Source organism: Pan troglodytes, chromosome 6 (assembly GCF_028858775.2).
Source record: "Pan troglodytes isolate AG18354 chromosome 6, NHGRI_mPanTro3-v2.0_pri, whole genome shotgun sequence".
In the NCBI taxonomy this organism is placed as follows: Eukaryota; Metazoa; Chordata; class Mammalia; order Primates; family Hominidae; genus Pan; species Pan troglodytes.
In genome coordinates this window covers 164,278,540-164,301,033 of record NC_072404.2, presented here as the reverse complement: position 1 = coordinate 164,301,033, position 22,494 = coordinate 164,278,540, and the positions used below count along the sequence as shown (strand labels likewise).

General features: G+C 46.1%; 1 protein-coding gene and 1 long non-coding RNA gene across 11 annotated transcripts in view; one reads left to right on the top strand and one right to left on the bottom strand.

The window, feature by feature from the left end:
• The window catches only part of ZNF398 (zinc finger protein 398), a 37,551-nt gene extending 34,908 nt beyond the window's left edge, over positions 1-2,643 (bottom strand). For 2 of the 10 annotated variants that reach the window (XM_063815760.1, XM_003951174.6), the window contains exon 1: positions 1,738-2,224. Coding sequence is in view for 3 of the 10 variants with exons in the window: in XM_003951174.6 (XP_003951223.1) it covers positions 1,738-1,740 (3 nt within the window). In the remaining 7 variants the exon portion in view is untranslated. Of the gene's footprint in view, positions 1-1,445; positions 1,704-1,737; positions 2,225-2,254 lie in introns of those variants that run through there. The other 8 variants (XM_001166485.7, XM_527957.7, XM_016958355.3 and 5 more) reach the window with 8 other exon arrangements.
• A 15-nt stretch (positions 2,644-2,658) lies between these two features.
• On the top strand, positions 2,659-5,090 carry LOC129135455 (uncharacterized). The gene is made up of 2 exons (XR_008536295.2): positions 2,659-2,909; positions 3,662-5,090. It is a non-coding gene; the product is annotated as an uncharacterized LOC129135455 (long non-coding RNA).
• The last annotated feature ends 17,404 nt before the right edge of the window (positions 5,091-22,494 follow it).

The following is a 22,494-nucleotide window of genomic DNA, read 5'->3' as shown; positions in this document are numbered from 1 at the left end:
AATCTGTCTCCTGATTCTTCTCCATAGGGTGGACTGGCACTGTTCAATACAGTAGCCACTACCTACATGTGGCCACTGAGCACCTGAAATGTGGTTAGTTAAATTGAGATGTGCTATGAGTATAAAATACACGAGACTTTGAAGACTTAGTATGAAAAAAATATTTGTTTGTTTGCTTGAGACAGGGTTTCACTTTGTTGCCCAGGTTGGAGGGCAGTGGCAGGATCACAGCTCACTGCAGCCTCCACCTCCCTGGCTCAAAAACACCTCCCACCTCCGGAGTAGCTGGGAGTACAAGCGCATGCCACCACGCCTGGCTAATTTAAAAAAATTTTTTTTTTTTTTTTAGAGATGGGGTCTCCCTATGTTGCCCAGGCTGGTCTTCAACTCCTGGGCTAAAGCTATCTTCCCACGGCAGCCTCCTGAAGTGCTTGGGATAACAGGCTTGAGCCACCACACCCGGCCATTAATGTTTTAAATCGATTACATGAGGCCAGGCGCGGTGGCTCACGCCTGTAATCCCAACACTTTGGATCCCAGCGGGCGGATCACGAGGTCAGGAGATTGAGACCATCCTGGCAAACACGGTGAAGCCCCCCTCTCTACTAAAAATACAAAAGGACCCGGGCGTAGTGGCACGCGCCTGTAGTCCCAGCTACTCGGGAGGCTGAGGCAGGAGAATCGCTTGAACCGGCAAGGCAGAAGTTGCAGTGAGCCCAGATGGCGCCACTGCACTCCAGCCTGAGGGACAGAGTGAGACTCCACCTCAAAAAATAAATAAATAAATTGATGACATGTTGAAATAATATTTTGCATATATTGAGTTAGATATATAATTAAAATTAATTTCATCTATTTATCTTTATTTTTTAACTTCTCAAAAATTTTTTTCATTTTAGAGACGCGGTGTGGACTGCCTCGAACTCCTGGGCTCAAGTGATTCTTCCGCCTCAGTCCCCGGCCTAGCTGGGACTACAGGTGTGCACAACACAGCGCCTGGCTTTTTACTTTTTAAACGTGACGCCTAGAGAATTTAAGCAGGGGTGTCCAATCTTTTGGCTTCCCTGGGCCACATTGGAAGAACTGTCTTGGGTCACACATAAAATACTGATCATGATAGCTGATGAGCTAAAAAAAAAAAAAAAAAAAAAAAAAAGACAAAGAAAAAGGTCCGTGCATAAATCTCATGATGTTCTAAGAAAGTTTACGAATTTGTGTTAGGCCGCATTTAAAGCAGTCCTAGTCCGCATGCGGCCTGGGGGCCGCGGGTTGGACAAGCTTGATTTAGAGTTTTGTATGCGGCTTCCCTTATATTTCTATTAGCCAGGACTGGCACAGACACAGGATCATCGCTACCATCCCACCTATACACAAAAAAAAAGGTTGGAAAAAAGAAAAACAGGTCCAAGAGTGGAGGTGGCACTTCCCTCTGCTCTATCCCCTACCCATCGCTGCTCTTCCTCCTTTTCCCAGTCACCCCTCATGTGCCAGGGTGGCTCCTGACCCAGTACAATCGCTCTCCTAGAGGTGACCAAAGACCTCTTGGGTGGCAAATGCGATCAGTGCTTTCCCCGCGGCCTGACCGTCCCCTTCTCATTCTACGGGGCTGCGTGCAGGCGCGGCCCGGTCGCCTCGGTCGCCCTGGCAACTGGCCGCTGCCGGCCCCCGCAGGCCTTGGCAAACACCCGCGAATGAACCGCCACGCACGCGAGGCCACTCCAGCCTCGGGGTCCGCACCATTCATTCGGCAGCTATTTCGGGAGGGCCTCCCGCGTGTCCCGCGTCCGGTGCCGGGAGCCCAGGCGTCACGCAGCGCGGCGGGAATGAGCCTCCGCACACTTAAATGCCGCCCGCGCCACCGCTCAGATTGCTGGTGACGAACGCTCCCGCGGCCGCGAGAATGGCTGACGGCTCCCCAGCCCAACCCCGCTGCGCGTCTAGCGGGCAGGCGTGGGGCTGACACGCAGCAGGCACCCCCTCGACTTCAACCCAACTGCAGGGCCCCGGGTCTCATAGCTGCCTGCGAGTCCCCCTCAGACCTGCGGCCCAGCCTGGTGTCCCCGGGTGGGCGGTTTCACACCCACCCGCTAAGTCCCCTCACGCGAGGCTGCAGCCGCCAAGCACGGGCGACAGGCGACGTGGCCGGTGGGACCCGAGAACGGCGCCTGTGCCTGGCAGCTCCCTGCCCGCCCGCCTTCCTCCCTCGGGGTCTGGGTCTCGGGGGCTCACAACACTCGCGCGCGGCCGCCCTTACCGGGGCCGGGGCCGCCTCAGCCATGACCCTGCGCTGTCTAGCCCGGGCCTCGGAAGTCGCCGCCGCTGCCGCCGCGCCCGGCTCCAAGCAGGCCCGGCCGCCGGGTCCTCTCCACAGGCGGCGCCGACCCGGCCCTGCCTTCCCCGCACGGACGGGACTCACGCGGCCGTCGGGGCTCGGGACGCGCAGGAACGCGGCGGAGGCGCGGTGCAGCAGGCGGCGGGTCAAGCTGGGGTCGCGAGGCCGACTCCGCCGCACTCCACCCGCAGCGGCCCCTCAGCTGGCGCTTTGTGGGCAGCGAGTGCACCGGGAACCGCGCGGGCCTAGACGCGCCGCAGGCTCGCGCTGCCCAGCCGCCGCGGCCAGCGCGCCCCCTGCCGGCCCCTGCGGCCAGCGCCGCCCGCGTCGCCTCCGCCCCTCCCCCCCAGCTCTTGGGCTTCGGTGTGGGGAGGGTTGTTATTTGGGGCCCACGTGTGTTCCGCTTTCTCACATTCCCACGAGAAGGTTCAGCTCACCGCAGTTTAGGACCCAGCCGCAAAGCCGGGCTCATTCTGGGGAGTGATTTTCTTCACGGAGGCTCGATACGCAGGCGCCGTCTGCAGGGAACAGCTTCTGCTGAAGGGCAGCCGTATTTAGAACAGCGGAAATGTGCAGGGTGAGAGTAAGGGGGACAGGGCTGAAGGGAGCCTATGGGTGGAATGAGTGACGGAGAGGCACAATTTTGGAATGAAGAAGATATAGATCATTTGCGGAAATTACAAATGTGGTTGCCAAGGTGAGGCGGTTCACGTCCCACGCGGCCCGTGTTGGGATCAATAATATTTTAAGGTCTCCTTCACATCTCGGATTATTGACTCTCCGGGGCCTGGTCTGGAAATAGGATTCTTAATTTTTGTTTATTTATTTATTTAGAGACGCAGTCTCACTCCGTCGCCCAGGCTGGAGTGCAGTGGCGGGATCTCGGCTCACTGCAACCGCCTTCCGGGTTCAACCGATTCTCCTGCCTTTGCCTCCCAAGTAGCTGGGATTACAGGCATGTACCACCATGCCCAGCTAATTTTTTTTTTTTTTTAAGTGGAGACGGGGTTTCACCATGTTGGCCAGGCTGGTCTGAAACTCCTGACCTCAAATGATCCACCCGCCTTGGCCTCCCAAAGTGCTAGGATTACAAGCGTGAGCCATTGCGCCCGGCCTTATTTATTGATTTATTTAGAGACAGTCTCCCTCTGTCGTCCAGGCTGGAGTGCAAGTGGCACAAACAAGGCTCACTGCAGCCTTAAACTGCTGGGCTCAAACGATCCTTCCCCTCAGCCTGCCCGAGCATCTTGGACTACAGGCGCAGCTACCAAGCCCGGCTAATGTTTTATTTATTTGTATTTATTTATTTACTTATTTATTTTTCTGTAGAGACAGGGTCTCGCTATGTTGCCCAAGCTGGAGGAAGTGGAATTCCTGAGAGCAGCAGAGATCGAGCTTGGGGTTACGGTTTGCTGCGTCTGAGCTAAAGGACCTGCGAGAACAGGCCGGGCGCAGTGGCTCACGCCTGTAATTCCAGCACTTTGGGAGGCCGAGGCGGGCAGATCACCTGAGTTCCAGACCAGCCTGGCCAACATGGTGACACCCCGTCTCTACTAAAAAATACAAAAATTAGCCGGGCGTGGTGTCGTGCACCTGATATTCCAGCTGCTCCGGAGGCTGAGGCAAGAGAATCGCTGGAACCCAGGAGGCGGAGGTTGCAGTGAGCAGAGATGGCAGCACTGCACTCTACCCTGGGCGACAGAGCTAGACTCCATCTTAAAAAAAAAAAAAAAAAAAAAAAAAAAAGGACCTGCGCGAACAAAGTGTTTTCTGGGGAGGTTGTGTTTTAAGTCAACAGAGTGTGTGTAACAGCAGTAGGTTCCTTGCCTAATGCACATAGCAAGTCTATATGCAGAGACACCAGGTTGCAGCAGAGAAAGAGGTCTAATCATAGGGCCACCTAAGGAGGAGACAGGAAGAAGCCTCACATCCATCTCTGCTAGGAATTTGGGAATTTGGGGTTAGAGTTTGTAAGGGTAATGGAGTTGACTGATTGGTGGGAGAGTGCTGGTGAAATCGTGGTACAAGGAGATGAAGAAACTACATTCTCATGCTCATCCCATTCCTCTGTGGGGGGCCTTCAAGCTGGTTGAACTCAACTGTTTCACCGGAACTCGTGGTCTGAAAAACATCTTAAGCGATCCTTAAACAAAAGCCTTATGATTCTAATGTCAGAGATCCTGTCTACAGGAACAACAGGGATGCAAATCAATTCTTAGTCTGATGTCTGAAATCCTATCTATAGGAACAATAGAGATGCAAATGTCAGTACCTAGTGCCTTGTGACTATTAGCAACAAGGAAGTAGGCCGAAGTGCAGCCTGATTAATGCTTAATGATAACTATATTTCTATCCAGAACCTGCATGCAATTTTTGTCAACCCTGTTGGGGTGGTTTCATGTGTGTGGTGATAGGATAAGCACATGACCCTGGTTTTCCAGGAAGTCTTCATTTCAAACATGTATGAATCAAACCCTGCCAAACCTGTATTTCAACACATGAATCAAGTCAATGCCCTTAACAGTATAACTATCTGTAAATCACAAAAGTATGAGAACTATCCTGTTGGGGCAACTGCTCTTGAGCAGACTAAGTTACTTTTAGCCTGTGGCTACATATGCAGTCCGTAATTTGGGATTTACCTGAATATACATATTTGTCAGATGGTGAATGCTTAATAATGAAAATTGCCATTCTCTGACTCACAATATGAGTAGGTTACAAAAAAATAATAATCTGAATTTTCTTGGAAAGAAAATTCTGTTGTATAATTTTATTATTTAAAATGTAGTAGCCGAGAAGCCGGGCACGGTGACTCACGCCTATAATCCTAGCACTTTGGGAGGCCGAGGTGGGTGGATCGCCTAAGGTCAGGAGTTGGAGACCAGCCTGAACAACACGGTGAAACCCCATCTCTACTAAAAATAGAAAAACTAGCCGGGCGTGGTGGTGGGCGCCTATAATCCTAACTACTCAGGAGGCTGAGGCAGGAGAATCACTTGAACCTAGGAGGAGGAGGTTGCAGTGAGCGGAGATTGCACCATTGCACTCCAGCCTGGGAAACAAGAGTGAAACTCCATCTCAAAAAAGAAAAAAAAATGTAGTAGCCGAGCACAGTGGGAGGCCAAGGTGGGTAGATTGTTGGAGCCCAAGAATTCAAGGCCAGTCAGGGCAACCTGGTGGGACCCTGTCTCTATAAAAAAATACAAAAATTAGCCTGAAATGGTAATGCACACCTGTCGACCCAGTTACTCGGGAGGCTGAGGTAAGATCACTCGAGCCAGGGAGGTTGAAGCTGCAGTGAGCTGTAATAATACCACTGCACTCCAGCCTGGGCGACAGACTGACATCCCATCTCCAAAAAAAAAGTAGTAAAGTTTTCAAGTTTGATGTTATAAGGCAAGAACAACAATTTCTGTCAGATGCTCCTATGGCCATTTAACAGGGACATTTGTATTACTAAATAAGACACTTCCAACTGAGCTCCATAGAAAGCAAGGCTACCTCTCTGCTTTAATATGGTAATATTACCACCAACTTATTAAATGTTCCTTCATTTAATATATTAGAATATATTAAGACAAGAAATTCTTCCTATTTAATTCTTGGCCTTAAAAATTCTTTGGATGGTACTGGCATTTCATTAAGCAATTTCACTGACTGAAGCTTTTTGTGTACTTTTTAAAGAATATGCACAATATTTTCAGAAGCAGATGTAAGGTTGTTGTACTAACTTATTTTTAATTTATAATATTTTTATCTGCTCTTGCTGCTATACATAATCACTAGAGAAAAAAATTGTCCTAAAAGTTTGGATCTAGAAATGTGACTATGAAACAATTTAATTGGCTTTTTTGGGGGGTTGTTTGTTTGTTTTCTGAGATGGAGTTTTCACTCGTTGCCCAGACTAGAGTGCAATGGCGCAATCTCTGCTCACTGGAACCTCTGCCTCCCGGGTTCAAGTGATTCTCCTGCCTCAGCCTCCCAAGTAGCTGGGATTACAGGGATGCGCCACCATGGGGGCTAATTTTGTATTTTAAGTAGAGACGAGGTATCACCATGTTGGCCAGGCTGGTCTCGAACTACTGACCTCAGGTGATCTGCCCACCTCGGCCTCCCAGAGTGCTGGGATTACAGGCGTGAGCCACCGCACCCTGCCAATTGGTTTTTGAGTTAACAAAATAATCCCAGTTTCCATCTGCATCTTGACTTTCCCTGCATATGCACACCAATTTCAGCATCTTCCCTTGCATAGAATCAAGGACAGATTTTTTTCAGCATGTATCATGTAAAAAATACACTGATAGCACATCAATTTATTCAGCAAGTTCCAACAAACTCTTTTGTCTTCAAGCAACCATTGGTTATTGGTAAATCTTGCTACATTGGTAATATTCTCTGAAAATTACAAAATTAAAGCCTTTATCCGATCAGCTTAAAAGGACGTAATAATTGCACCACCTTGCTTCAGTATCTTGTAAAACAAGACATTTTCAAAATCTACAATGTTCCTGCTTGCCGCCAGTAATTTTCTTTTCTTTTCTTTTCTTTTTTGAGATGGAGTCTCGCTCTGGCCACCGCGCCTGGCCAGTAATTGTCTATTACATCATTAATACATTAAGCTAGAGGTGGGAGAATCACCTGAGCCTGGGAGGTTGAGTTTGCGGGGAGCCGAGATCATGCCACTATACTAATCAATCATCAATCAATAAAATAACATACATGAAGCTATACCTGTTTTCTGAATGTAAAACTGAAGATGGGAACAAACTATAGTGTGCTTGTGCTCATAGCCTTTACTGTATTTTTCCATGGGAAATTCGACGTTCATGCGTTTCTGTTTACTGATTTTACATTCCATAAATTTTTCTCAAAGTCAGATTCACTGAGACCTAGGAATTTTTCATTAAGTAGGGAAAATGGAAACCCAGTTGAATTAATAATTGGTCCTCTGTATGGTCAAACATAAAAAGTTAAGCGTGATTCTTCATATCCAAATGTCTGGTTTTTTGTTTCTTTGTTTGTTTGCTTTTAGACGGAGTCTCGCTCTGTTGCCCAGGCTGGAGTGCAGTGGCGCGATCTTGGCTCACTGCAAGCTCCGCCTCCCGGGTTCACGCCATTCTCCTGCCTCAGCCTCCTGAGTAGCTGGGACTACAGGCGCCCGCCACCGCGCCCGGCTAATTTTTTTTATTTTTAGTAGAGACGGGGTTTCACCGTGTTAGCCAGGATGGTCTCGATCTCCTGACCTCGTGATCCGCCCGCCTCGGCCTCCCAAAGTGCTGGGATTACAGGCGTGAGCCACCACTCCCAGCCCCAAATATCTTATATACCAGATATATACAGTATCTGGTACATATACAGATATATACAGTATATATCTGGTATATAAGACATTTTCAGTATTTTATTGCAGCATTTTTAATATTTCATTAACCTTTTTGTGCACAGCAGAAAATGAATCAGGAAAAATATTTTAGGAATGTTTCCTAAAATAAATCAATATTTAGAATTAAGATCTTGAGGAAATCTCAACCGAAAATGGTTACCAGTCTATAGCAATTATCTCTACAAGCTCTAAAAACATTAGTCCAGGCACGGTGACTCACCTCTGTAATCTCAACACTTTGGGAAGTCGAGGTGGGAGGATTGCTTGAACCCAGGAGTTTGGAGCTGTAGTAAGCCATGACTGCGCCACTGCATTCCAGCCTGAGTGGCAAAGCGAGACCCTGTCTCAAACAAAAACAGCCTTCATGGATGCCAACCTATGATAACTTGTCTTATTAAAAGCATGCTCTAAAGTCTGTGGATTAGGGCCGGGCGCGGTGGCTCACGCCTGTAATCCCAGCACTTTGAGAGGCTGAGGTGGGTGGATCACCTGATGTCAGGAGTTCAAGACCAGCCTGGCCTACATGGTGAAACCCCATCTCTACAAAAATACAAAAATGAGGCCGGGCACAGTGGCTCATGCCTGTAATCCCAGCACTTTGGGAGGCCGAGGCAGGTGGATCACGAGGTCAAGAGATCCAGACCATCCTGGCTAACACGGTGAAACCCCGTCTCTCCTAAAAATACAAAAAATTAGCCAGGCGTGGTGGCGGGCGCCTGTAGTCCCAGCTACTCAGGAGGCTGAGGCAGGAGAATGGCATGAACTCGGGAGGCGGAGCTTGCAGTGAGCCAAGTTCATGCCACTGCACTCCAGCCTGGGCTACAGAGTGAGACTCCATCTCAGAAAAAAAAAAAAAAAAGAAAAAAAAGAAAAGTAGCTGTAATCCTAGCTACTCGGGAGGCTGAGATGGAAGAATCACTTGAACCCAGGAGGCAGAGGTTGCAGTGAGCCAAGATTGTGCCATTGCATTCCAGCCTGGGCCACAAGAGCGACACTCTGTCTCAAAAAAAAAAAAAATCTGTGGATTAGAGAGAACAGTTGTATTTGGAGTGCCCCATTTTAATCTAAACTTTCTCTTTTTCTTCATACTCTCTTTTAAAAAAAATTTTAATCATGACTGAAAGATGATTTAAAGATGATTTATCATATATGTGTTGTAGATGAGATTCTCCCTCCTTGTGAAATTTTGAGGTGACCAAGTTGACACTGCTTTTTTCTCCCTAATGTGTGAAAAATTACCAAATAGGGATTTTTTTTTTTTTTTTTTTGAGACAGGCTGTGCCTCTGTCGCGCAGGCTGGAGTGCAGTGGCACAAGCATGACTCACTGCAGCCTTGACCTCCTTGGCTTAAGCAATTCTCCCGTCTCAGCCTCCCAAGTAGCTGAGACTACAGGCCCACCCTGCTACACCCGGCTAACTTTTAAATTTTTAGTAGAGAGAAGGTCTTGCTATGTTGCCCAAGCTGGTCTCCAACTCTTGGGCTCAAGGGATGCTCCTGCCTTGACTTCCCAAAGTGCTGGGATTCCTGGTGTGAGCTACCACGCACAGCCAGGGATCTTTTTTTTTTTTGAAAGGACAGAATGGAACAAAATTGTTAAACATTCGTTTCTAAAGAGTGTTTTATGGGCCTGGCGTGGTGGCTCACGCCTGTAATCCCAACACTTTGGGAGGCCGAGTCGGGTGGATCACCCGAGGTCAGGAGTTTGAGACCAGCCTGGCCAACATGATGAAACCCCGTCTCTACTAAAAATACAAAAGTTAGCCGGGCATAGTGGCACATGCCTGTAATCCCAGCTACTAGGGGGCTGAGGCAGGAGGATCGCTTGAACCTGGAAGGCAGAGATTACAGTGAGCTGAGATCGTGCCATTGCACACCAGCCTGAGGAACAGAGCGAGACTCTGTCTCAAAAAAAATAAAGAGTATTTTATGTACTGTTATGAATGCAACTGTGCAAAATAATTCCATAGTAACTAGAATTATTATGTCTAATGTTAATTCTCTTTCCCTATGGTAGAATTATATTTTTATAAACATCTGTAGGCTCAAAAAGAACATAATGTTCTTTCTAAAGTTATCTAGATAACACTCTAAATATACTGTCAATGTATGTAACTATTTGAAAGTTCCTGTTTATTACATAAAATAACATCTTTCGTAATCCTCAATAATTATTATAGCATTTTACTTTTGCAGTATTAAATATATATTCATATATACTTCAACTGACTGCTAGGATTTGAACATTAAAGCACATCATCAGATTTTACTTTTATTATTTTTAAATTTTTATTTTATTTATTTTTTTTTTTTTTGAGATGGATTTCGCTCTGTTGCCCAGGCTGGAGTGCAGTGGCGCAATCTCGGCTCACTGCCTCCTGGGTTCACGCCATTCTCCTGTCTCAGCCTCCTGAGTAGAGCTGGGACCACAGGTGCCCACCACCACGCCTGGCTAATTTTTTGTATTTTTAGTAGAGACAGGGTTTCACTGTGTTAGCCAGGATGGTCTCGATCTCCTGACCTCGTGATCCCTCCATCTCAGCCTCCCAAAGTGCTGGGATTACAGGCGTGAGCCACCACGCCCGGCCAAATTTTTATTTATTTATTTATCTGTTGTCAGGCTGGAGTGCAGTGGCTGATCTCGCTCACTGCAACCTCCGCCTCCCGGGTTCAAGTGATTCTCCTGCCACAGCCTCCCAAGTAGCTAGGACTACAGGCATGTGCCACTACGCCCAGCTAATCTTTGTATTTTTAGTGGAGACGGAGTTTCACCATGTTGGCCAGGATGGTCTCGAACTCCTGACCTCATGATGTGCCCGCCTCAGCCTCCCAAAGTGCTGGGATTACAGGCGTGAGCCACCGCGCCCGGCAGGCACATCATTAGATTTTATACTTCAAGTTACATTTGGAATTTAGAATACCTAAATTTAAAAGTAGGTATTCACACAGTAACAATAGACCAGGTACACTAGTTTATGCCTATAATCCCAGCACTTTGGGAGGCCCAGATGAGAGAATCACTTGAGCCTAGGAGTCTAAGACCAGCTTAGCAACATTGTGAGACCCCATCTTTACAAAAAAAAATTAAAACTTAAAAAAAAAAAAATTGGCTGGGCACGGTGGCTTGTGCCTATAATCCCAGCACTTTAGGAGGCCGAGGTGGGCGGATCACGAGGAGGTCAAGAAATCAAGACGGTCAACATGGTGAAGCCCCGTCTCTACTAAAAATCCAAAAATTAGCTGGGCGTGGTGGCGTGCTCCTGTAGTCCCAGCTACTCTGGAGGCTGAGGCAGGAGAATTGCTTGAACCTGGGAGGCGGAGGTTGCAGTGAGTCAAGATGCGTCACTGTACTCCAGCCTGGTGACAGAACAAGACTCCGTCTCAAAAAAAAAAAAAAAATTAGCTGGGCATAGTGGCATGCACCTGTAGTCCCAGCTACTCAGGAGGCTGAGATGAGAGGATCAATTGAACCCCAGAGGTTGAGGCTGCAGTGAGCACATTTATTATTATTTTTCTGTGCTTTGCAGAATATTTGAAATATACAGGGATGTATAAAGACAAAGGCCACATATAATCATACAATCCAATCACTCGAAGCATTTTGGTTCTTTGTGAGCTTCTTTTATATAAATATATATATATGTATACACACACACAATATTTATTTATTTTCTTAATACAGTTGAAACTGTAAATACTGTTTTTTGATTTGTTTTGTTTTGTTTTTGAGATGGAGTTTCACTGTGTCACCCAGGCTGGAGTGCAGTGGCACGATCTCGGCTCATTGCAACCTCTGCCTCCTGGATTGTAGCGATTCTCCTGCCTTAGCTTCCTGAGAGTAGCTGGATACAGGTGTGCACCACCACGCCCAGATAATTTTTGTATTTTTAGTAGAGATGGTATTTCGCCATGTTGTCCAGGCTGGTCTCGAACTCCTGACCTCAGGTGATCCACCCACCTCGGCCTCCCAAAGTGCTGGAATTACAGGCGTGAGCCACTGCACCCAGCCATAAATACTGTTTTGAAACCTGCCTTTGTTATTTAATATACTTGAATATCTTGCACAGCATTAAATTTTTTTCTTTTTTTTTTCTTTTTTTTTTTTTTTGAGACAGAGTTTCGCTCTTATTGCCTAGGCTGGAGTGCAATGGCCTGATCTCAGCTCATCACAACCTCTGCCTCCCGGGTTCAAGCTATTCTCCTGCCTCAGCCTCCCGAGTAGCTGGGATCACAGGCCTGCGCCACCATGCGCAACTAATTTTTTGTATTTTTAGTAGAGATGGGGTTTCTCTATATTGGTCAGGGTGGTCTTGAACTCCCGACCTCAGGTGATCCGCCCGCCTCGGCCTTCCAAAGTGCTGGGATTGCAGGCGTGAGCCACTGCGCCCAGCCAAATATTTTTCGAAAACATAAATTTAATGTCTACATATTTCATCTTATGGATGCTTCCGACTTATTTATACATTTAGGTTCCAGTTTTTCACAACTAAATACATGTAAGTGATTGTGCTTGCCCATAAATGCAGAAAAATGATTTGACAAAACAAATATTCACATTTACTCACAAGAAAAACTCTCACAAAACTAGGGATGAAAGGGAATTAGCACAACATGATAAAAAGTATCTACATGCCAGGCACAGTGGCTCACGCCTGTAATCCCAACACTTTGGGAGGCCAAGGCAGGTGGATCACGAGGTCAGGAGTTCAAGACCAGCCTGACCAATATGGTGAAAACCCGTCTCTACTAAAAATACAAAAATTAGCCAGACATGGTGGTGCACGCATGTTATCCCAGCTACTCAGGAGGCTGAGGCAGGAGAATTGCTTGAACCAGGGAGGCAGAGGTTGCAGTGAGCCAAGATCACGCCACTGCACTCCAGCCTGCAGGAAAGAGCAAGACTCTGTGTTAAAAGAAAAGTATGCAGTTAACGTCATACTCAATAGTGAGACTAAATGGCTTCCCCTCAGATTGAGAAAGGCAAGGATGTCTACTCTCAACACTCCTCCAAAGCTACAGTAATCATGAGCATGTCATATTGGGGAAGGGATAGACACATGGATCAATAAAACAAGAATCTAAAAATAAACCCACACAAATTTGGACGACTGACTTTTTACAGAGGTTTAAGAGCAATTCAATGGGCCAGGCATGGTGGCTCACACCTGTAATCCCAGCACTTTGGGAGGCTGAGGTGGGAGGATCACCTGAGGTCAGGAGTTCAAGACCAGCTTGGCTAACATGGTGAAACCCCGTCTCTACTAAAAATACAAAAATAAGCCAGGCATGCTGGTGGGTGCCTGTAATCCCAGCTACTTGGGAGGCTGAGGCAAGAGAATCACTTGAACCCAGAAAGTGAAGGTTGTGGTGAGCCCAGACCATGCCATTGCACTCCATCCTGGGCCACAAGAGCAAAACTCAGTCTCAAAAAAAAAAAAAAAAAAAAAAAAAAAAAAAAGGCCCAGCGCGGTGGCTCACGCCTGTAATCGCAGCATTTTGGGAGGCCAAGGCAGGTGGATCACGAGGTCAGGAGATCGAGACCAGCCTGGCCAACACAGTGAAATCCCGTCTCTACTAAAAATATTAAAAAATTAGCTGGGTGTGGTGGCGGGCGCCTGTAATCCCAGCTACATGGGAGGCTGAGACAGGAGAATCCCTTGAACCCAGGAGGCAGAGGTTGCAGTGAGCCTAGATCATGCCACTGCACTCCAACCTGGGTGACAGTGTAAGACTCCATCTCAAAAAAAAAAAAAAAAAAGCACTTAAATGAAGATAGAAAAAGTTTTTCAACAAATTGTGTCTCAACTATTAGACTTTTATATGCAAAAAAATGAACCTGAACCCAACTCTTACACTTTTTACACAAAGTAAATAAAAACAGATCATAGATATAAATTTAAACTGGGAAGTGAGGCGCACCTCTGCCTGGCAGCTGCACTGTCTAAAAAGTGAGGAGTGCCTCTGCTCGGCCGCCCCACAGTCTGGGAAGTGAGGAGCGCCTCTGCCTGGCCGCTCTGCAACCCTCTAAGTGTGAGGTGGCAGCCTTGAGTGTGATTTTTACGCCCTCCCCAAGTTTGCATTTTTGACATTAAATTTTACTTTTAAATTAAAAGCTTTAAATAGGGGAATATAAATAAACATATAAAAATAAATAAATAAATTTAAAACATAAAACAAGGAAACTTCTAGAACAAAAACAAATCTTTATGACCTTGAATTAGGCAGAGTTCTTACACATGACACCAAAAGCCCAATCCACAAAAAGCAACAAAGTACAAATTGGACTTAATCAAAATTAAAGCTTTATTATTATTATTATTGTTATTAGTTTTTGGAGACGTAGTCTCCGTCTCCCAGGCTGGAGTGCAATGGCATGATCTTGGCTCACTGCAACGTCCGCCTCCTGGGGTCAAGTGATTCTCATGCTCAGCCTCCTGAGTAGCTGGGACTACAGGCGCGCACCACCATGCCCAGCTAATTTTTGAATTTTTAGTGGAGACTGGGATTCACCATATTGGCCAGGCCGATCTTCAACTATTGCTTACCTCAAGTGATCTGTCTGCTTCAGCCTCCCAAAGTGCTGGGATTACAGGTGTGAGCTACCGCACCCGGACTATTATTATTATTCCAATAGTTTTTGGGGAACAGGTAGTGTTTAGCGACATGGATAAGTTCTCCAGGTGTGATTTCTGGGATTTGGTGCATCTATCACTCAAGCAGTGTACGCAGCAGCATCCAATGTGTAGTCTTCTATCCCTCACCCCCGCTCCCAGTCTTCCCAAGTCCCCATAGTCCACTATATCATTCTTATGACTTTGCGTCCTCATAGCTTAGCTCCCACTTAAAATTAAAGCTTTCTTTTTTTCTTTCTTTCTTTCTTTTTTTTTTTTTTTTTGAGACGGAGTCTCGCTCTGTCACCCAGGCTGGAGTGCAGTGGCGTGATCTCGGCTCACTGCAAGCTCCACCTCCCAGGTTCATGCCATTCTCCTGCCTCAGCCTACTAAGTAGCTGGGACTACGGGCACCTGCCACGACGCCCGGCTAATTTTTTGGTATTTTTAGTAGAGACGGGGTTTCACCGTGTTGGCCAGGATAAAATATTTACTAATCATATATCCAACAAAGGACTTACATTCAGAATAAATTAAGAACTGTCAAAACTGAATAAGAAAATAAACCACTTTCAAATGCCTGCCTTCTTCAACTAGGCTTTGTTAATGTGGTTATTGCAATCAGCATTATCTCTAACAGCCTTTAACATAATAAATGAGGTCAGGTGGTAATCCCAGCATTTTGGGAGGCCGAGCTGGGCAGGTCACCTGAGCCCAGGGATTCCAGACCAGCCTGGCCAACATGATGAAACCCCTTCTCTACTAAAAATACAAAAATTAGCTGGGCGTGGTGGTGTGTGCCTGTAGTCCCAGCTGCTTGGGAGGCTGAGGCATGAGAATTGCTTGAACCAGGGAGGCAGAGGTTGCGGTGAGCCAAGATTGCGCCGCTGCATTCCCGCCTGGGCGACAGAGCCAGACTCTGTCCAAAAACATAAAAATAAAAGTGCTGAAGGAAAAAAAACCAGCCTGGGCAACAGAGTGAGACTCCATCTCTAAATAAATAATAAATGATTAGGTGTTACTCTTTTACCTATTATCTAATGTCTAGTTAATATATCTTTAAAAGTACTCAGAGTTGAAAAAATAAACTTTAAGTTGTACAGAAAGATCATTAAGAATATAATGGATGGGATGCTGTGGCTCACACCTGTAGTCCCCAAACTTTGAAAGGCTGAGGTGGGAGCATCTTGAGCCCAGAGGGTGGAGGCTGCAGTGAGCTATGATCACACCACTGCACTCCAGCCTGGGCAACAGAATGAGATCTCATATCAAAAAGACAAAAACGGGCTGAGCGTGGTGGCTCACACCTGTAATCCCAGCACTTTGGGAGGCCGGGGGCGGGGGGTGGATTACCTGACGTCAGGAGTTCAAGACCAGTCTGGCCAACATGGTGAAACCCCGTCTCTACTGAAAATACAAAAAAAAAAAATTAGCTGGGCATGGTGGTGGGTGCCTGTAATCCCAGCTACTTGGGAGGCTGAGGCAGAAGAATTGCTTGAACCTGGGAGGCAGAGGTTGCAGTGAGCTGAGATCACACCATTGCACCCCACCCTGGGCAACAAGAGCGAAACTCCGTCTCAAAAAAAAAAAAAAAAGACAAAAACAGCATGGCCGAGCGCGGTGGCTCACGCCTGTAATCCCAGCACTTTGGGAAGCCAAGGCGGGCAGATCACCTGAGGTCAGGAGTTCGAGATCAGCCTGACCAACATGGAGAAACTCCGTCTCTATTAAAAATACAAAATTAGCCGGGCACAGTGGCGCATGCCTGTAATCCCAGCTACTCGGGAGGCTGAGGCAGGAGAATCGCTTGAACCTGGGAGGCAGAGGTTGCGGTGAGCCGAGATCATACCATTGTACTCCAGCCTGCACAAGGGCAAAACTCCATCTCAAAAAAACAAACAAAAAAAAATCTGAAGGTCACAAAAAACAAATATATATATATATATATTTTAAAAACACAAAAATAACCAAAAGCCAGGTGCAGTGGCTCACCCCTGTAATCCCAGAACTTTGGGAAGCTGGGGCAGGCAGATCACTTTGTCAAAAGCCTTTGAACTGTAGCAACTTCATCTTGAATAGGGGCTGGGTAAAATGAGGCTGGGCTGCATTCCCAGATGGTTAAGGCATTCTAAATCACAGGAAGAGACAGGAAGTCAGCACAACATACAGGTCATAAAGACCATGCTGATGGCCTGGCACAGTGGCTCATGCCTATAATCCCAGCACTTTGGGAGGCTGGGGTGGGCAGATCACTTGAGCCCTGGAGTTCGAGACCAGCCTAGCCAACATGGTGAAACCCTATCTCTACTAAAAATACAAAAGTTATCTGGGTGTGGTGGCAAGCCTATAATCCCAGCTACTTGGAAGGCTAAAGCAGGAGAATCGCCTGAACCAATGAGGCGGAAGTTGCAGTGATCCAAGATTGTGCCACTGCACTCCACCCTGGGCTACAGGGTAAAACTCTATCAAAAAAAAAAAAAAAAAAAAAAAGCCTTACTGATAAAACAGCTTGCACTAAAGAAGCCAGCCTAAAACCTACCAAAACCAAGATGGCAATCAGAGTGACCTCTGGTTTTCCTCACCGCTGATATAGGAGTTAAAAAGAAATTATTTAGGCAGATAGTGAGGGTAAGGAAGTCCTCGGTAAAGCTTTCCTTTTAATAAAAAGCAGCCCCAAAATCATTTTACTTTCTAACAAGGAGCCTGTAAAAATGAGCTGCAGACATACACAAGCAAGCGGAAACTTGCACAGGTGAATGCTGGCAGTTGTGTCAATCGGAAAAGGCTACCAGAGACTAGGTGTGTTTAAAATGGCAGCTCCATCTTCTGTTTTTCTTTCCAACCACTTGTGCAGTAGGGAGCACACAACATGGCACTGGCCCAGTGGAAAGCTCATTTGCATTAAGAAGATTAGGGTGGGTGGCCAACTTCCTCTCATGCTATGTAGACGTCCCACCTGGTCCAACCCATCTTTGGGCCCCTGGTAAATCAGACACTGCCTCCTCAAGCCTGCCTATAAAATCCGGTGCACTCCACTGAGGTCTGGAGGTTCCATACGGGTGCCTCTCTCTCTCGAAAGAGAGAAAGCTGTTCTCTGGGCCGGGTGGGGTGGCTCACGCCTGTATTCCCAGCGCTTTGGGAGGCTGAAGTGGGCAGATCACATGAGGTCAGGAGTTCGAGACCAGCCTGACAAACATGGAGAAACCCCATATCTACTAAAAATACAAAATTAGCAGGGCATGGGTGGCACATGCCTGTAATCTCAGCTACTCGGGAGGCTGAGGCAGGAGAATCAGTTGAACCTGGGAGGTGGAGGTTGCAGTGAGCCAAGATCACGGCATTGCACTACAGCTTGGGGGACAGAGCAAGACTCTGTCTCAAAAAAAAAAAAAGAGAGAGAGAGAATATAAGGAAGTCGGTGGAGTAATAAATTGATATAACCTCTTCTGAGCAACTTAGTAGTGTATCGATTATAAATAAGTAGACCTTTTGATCAAGCAATATTTTTCTAGGAACGTATTCTATAAATATATTTGCAAATGTAAGATTCATCAAAAGCAATACTTGATGCTTTTTGACTATAAACTAAAATTTGACTCTAAACAAAATGTCTAGTAGAGGACTGGATGAATAAATTGTGGTAAATTGGTATGCTGCGTAGCTATTAAAGAAGGTGTGAACATATTTAAAATGTCTAAAACTGTTTAAAAGTGTCAAAAGCAAAGAATTTTCCACTAGGATAATAGACTAAGCTAAAACAGGAAACCCTCCCCGCTACTTCAAATTCAATAGAAATGCTAAATAAAATATATATTTTTAAATGTTTCCAAAGCTGGATTATGGCTGGGGCTTATTACATTGTTCTGCGTATGTTTTTTGTTTGTTTTGTTTTGTTTTTGAGGCAGTCTCGCTCTTGTTGCCCAGGCTGGAGTGCAGTGGCCCGATCTTGGCTTACTGCAACCTACGCCTCCAAAGTTTAAGCAATTCTCCTGCCTCAGCCTCCCGAGTAGCTGAGACTACAGGCGTCCGCCACCACACCCAGCTAATTTCTGTATTTGTAGTAGAGATGGGGTTTCACCGTATTGGCCAGGATTGTCTCTATCTCCTGATTTCGTGATCCATCAGCCTCTGCCTCCCAAATTGCTGGGATTACAGGTGTGAGCCACCACACCCAGCCTGTTCTAATATGTTAAAAGAATTGCCCATAGTAAAATCTTTCCTTAATAAAAAGTCCATATTTATCAACCTGAGAAAAATGCAATTTAAAAATGGACAAGGAGCAAGAACAAAAACTTAACTAAAAGTTGGCAATTTAGCACGTAATAAGAATTTTTTGTATCATTAGCAACTAGGGAAATGCAAATAAAAACTACATTGAGATACCCCTACACTGAAACAGACCCAATTGCCCTATAGAACTGATGTTTATGGTTTCTTTGAATAAACACAGTAACTGATCCTTTTAGTCTTAAAACTTGAGACAGTTACATTTGTCTTATCTGAGTTCCTTTCTCAGGAAACCAACCATCAGGCCTCCCAGATAGTATTAACCAGTTGAAACTCACAGGATCACTGAATTTGGACAATGAAAGTCAGACCCCTCACCCATCATGATTGCCTAACCCACCACCTGCTTCCTGTTGACCAACCCCTCTTCCTTACCCCTAACCAATTCATGTTTTTCCACATATGGTTACATTTCCTCCCAGCAATAGAAGCCGCTCATTTTAGCCTGTCAGGGAGATGGATTTGAGACTGATCTCCCATCTCCCATCTCCCATCTCCTCAGCAGTAACACCCAATTAAAGCCTTCTTCGTTGGCAACACTTGTTGTTGTCATGATTGGCTTTCTGAGCCACAAACAGCAGCACCTAGACCAAACCCCTGGTGTTTCAGTAACAACACCATTGATTAGAATGTCTAACAGTTTTTAAAAATGCTAAAAATACCAAATAAAGAACGTGGGCCAACTGAACTCTCATGTGTTCACAAGGGGAACACATAATAGTACAGTCACTCTTAAAAATGGTTTGCTAGTTCCTTGTAAAATTAAATATACATATTTACCATGACTCAGCAGTCCCACTCCTGGGTATCTACCTTAAAGAAATAAAAATTTATCTTCGCACAAAAACCTGTATGCAAATGTTTATAGCAGCTCTGTTCAGAATTCCAAAACTTGGAAAAGGCTGGGCACAGTTGCTCATTCCTGTCATCCCAGCACTTTGGGAGGCCAAGGCAGGCGGATCACTTGAGGTTAGGAGTTTGAAACCAGCCTGGCCAACATGGTGAAACCCCTTCTCTACTAAAAATACAAAAATCAGCCAGGTGGGGTGGTGTGCACCTGTAATCCCACCTACTCGGGAGGCTGAGGTGGGGGAATCGCTTGAACCCCAGAGGTGGAGGTTGCAGTGAGCTGAGATCGTGCCACTGCACTCCAGCCTGGGCAAAAGAGTGAGACTCCATCTCAAAAATAAATAAATAGGCCGGGTGCGGTGGCTCATGCCTGTAATCTCAGCACTTTGGGAGGCTGAGGCGGGCGGATCACCTGAGGTTGGGAGTTCGAGACCAGCCTGACCAACATGGAGAAACCCCATCTCTACCAAAAATACAAAATAGCCAGGCGTGGTGGCACATGCCTGTAATCCCAGTTACTAGGGAGGCTGAGGCAGGAGAATCGCTTGAACCTGGGAGGCGGAGGTTGCGGTGAGCTGAGATTGCTCCATTGCACTCCAGACTGGGCAACAAGAGCAAAACTCCATCTCAAAAAATAAATAAATAAATAAATAAGTATAAAAAATAATAAAACGGAAAAAATACAAATATCCTTCAATGGATAAATACTCTTCAGTATATCATAACATGGAATACTATCAGCAATTAAAATAAAACTGTTGTAGGCCAGGCGCAGTGGCTCATGCCTGTAATCCCAGCGCTTTGGGAGGCCGAGGTGGGTGGATCACTTGAGGTCAGGAGTTGGAGAACAGACTGACCAATATGGTGAAACCCTGTCTCTAGTAGAAATATAAAAATTAGCTGGGTGTGGTGGGATGCACCTGTAGCCCCAGCTACTCGGGAGGCTGAAACAGGAGAATCATTTGAACCTGGGAGGCGGAGGTTGCAGTGAGCCAAGATCGAGCCACTGCACTCTAGCCTGGGCAACAGAGCAAGACTCTGTCTCAAAAAAATAACAATAAAAATAAATAAAATAAACTGTTTTCACACACAATGATACAGATACCAACTAAATTGTGACCTTTTTTCCTTTCTTGTCCAAATTTCTAACTAAGGGACATAGGGAGTCACGCCCTACAAACCATAAAAATCTCACCAGAAGGGTTTTATTTAACCCTATATAACAGCTTAGTTTCCAACCTGACTCTGGCATAACATTGCATGACAAAGAAGGAAATCAAAATATTTTATCCCCAAATATGCTTCTTTGCAGTATATATTATATATTTATATGAAAATATAGGGCCAGGCACAGTGGCTCATGCCTGTAATCCCAGCACTTTGGGAGGTCGAGGTAGGTGGATCACGAGGTCAAGAGTTGAAGACCAGCCTGGCCAACATGGTGAAACCCCATCTCTACTAAGAATACAAAAATTAGCCCAACGTGGTGGCACATACCTGTAATCCCAACTACTCGGGAGGCTGAGGCAGGAAAATCGCTTGAACCTGGGAGGCGGAGGTTGCAGTGAGCCGAGATCACACCACTCTACTCCAGCCTAGGCAACAGAGCAAGACTCCGTCTGGAAAAACCCAACAAACAAACAAACTATATATATATATATATATATAATTTTATTTTATTTTTTTGAGACAGAGTCTCCCTCTGTCTTCCTCTGTCACCCAGGCTGTAGTGTCAGCACAATCTGGGCTCACTGCAACCTTCGCCTCCCAGGCTCAAGTAATCCTCCCACCTCTGCCTCCCAAATAGCTGAGATTAACGTCTTTGCCACTGTGCGGGCAAAATCTTGTATTTTCTGTAGAGATGGGGTTTCGCCATGTTGCCCAGGCTGGTCTTCAACTCCTGTGCTCAGGCAATCCTACTGCCTCAGCCTCCCAAAGTGCTGGGATTACAGACGTGAGCTACTGCGCCCGGCCAGAGAATCTAGCACCTTTTAAAGGTTTAAATAGGAAATTTTTGCCATCTAAAGCCAGTCACTATGAGACATCCTAAGAATCTTGGTCTCCACAACCCCTTATCTTAACCCAGACACTCCTTTCTATGAACCTGGTCTTCAGATAGCCAATTGCCAATCAGAAAATCGCTGAATCCGCCTATGACCTGTAAGCACCGCTTGGAGTTGTCCCGCCTTTCCTGACAGAACCAGTGTACACTTTACATGTATTGACTGATGTCTTAAGTCTTCCCAAAACGTGTAAAATCAAGCTGTAACCCAACCACCTTGGATACATGTTCTTAGGACCTCTTCAGACAGTACCTTGGCCTCCTCACTCATATTTGGCTCAGAATAAACTTCTAAATATTTTACAGTTTGACTCTTCGTCAATATGGATGAATCACAAAAGCATTACGCTTTTGAGGAGCCAGTCACAAAAGGTTACATCATACTGTATGATTCCATTTATACACCATTTCTAAAAAGAGAAAACTAGGTTCCAAGAGCAGATCAGTCCTTGCCAGGGATCCAGGTGTCGGAGGGAGTGACTATAAAGCAAATGAAGTACAGAAGAGAATGGCAGCACAAGGAGTTTCAGGGTGGGACAGGGCTCTTCCGTATCCTGGTTACAGTGGTTACTACACGTATCCTTACATATGTGAAAATTCATAGAACTTTACACCCAAAGAAACGTTAGTTTTTTTTGTTTGTTTGTTTTTGTTTTTGTTTTTTTTGAGATGGAGTCTCCCTCTGTCGCCCAGGCTGGAGTGCAATGGCGCGATCTCGGCTCACCGCAAGCTCCGCCTCCCGGGTTCACGCCATTCTCCTGACTCAGCCTCCCGAGGAGCTGGGACTACAGGCGCCCGCCACAACGCTTGGCTATTTTTTTTTGTTGTTGTTGTATTTTTAGTAGAGACGGGGTTTCGCCGTTAGCCAGGATGGTCTCGCTCTCCTGACCTCGTGATCCGCCCGCCTCCGCCTCCCAAAGTGCTGGGATTACAGGCGTGAGGCACCGCGCCCATCCCAAACGTTAGTTTT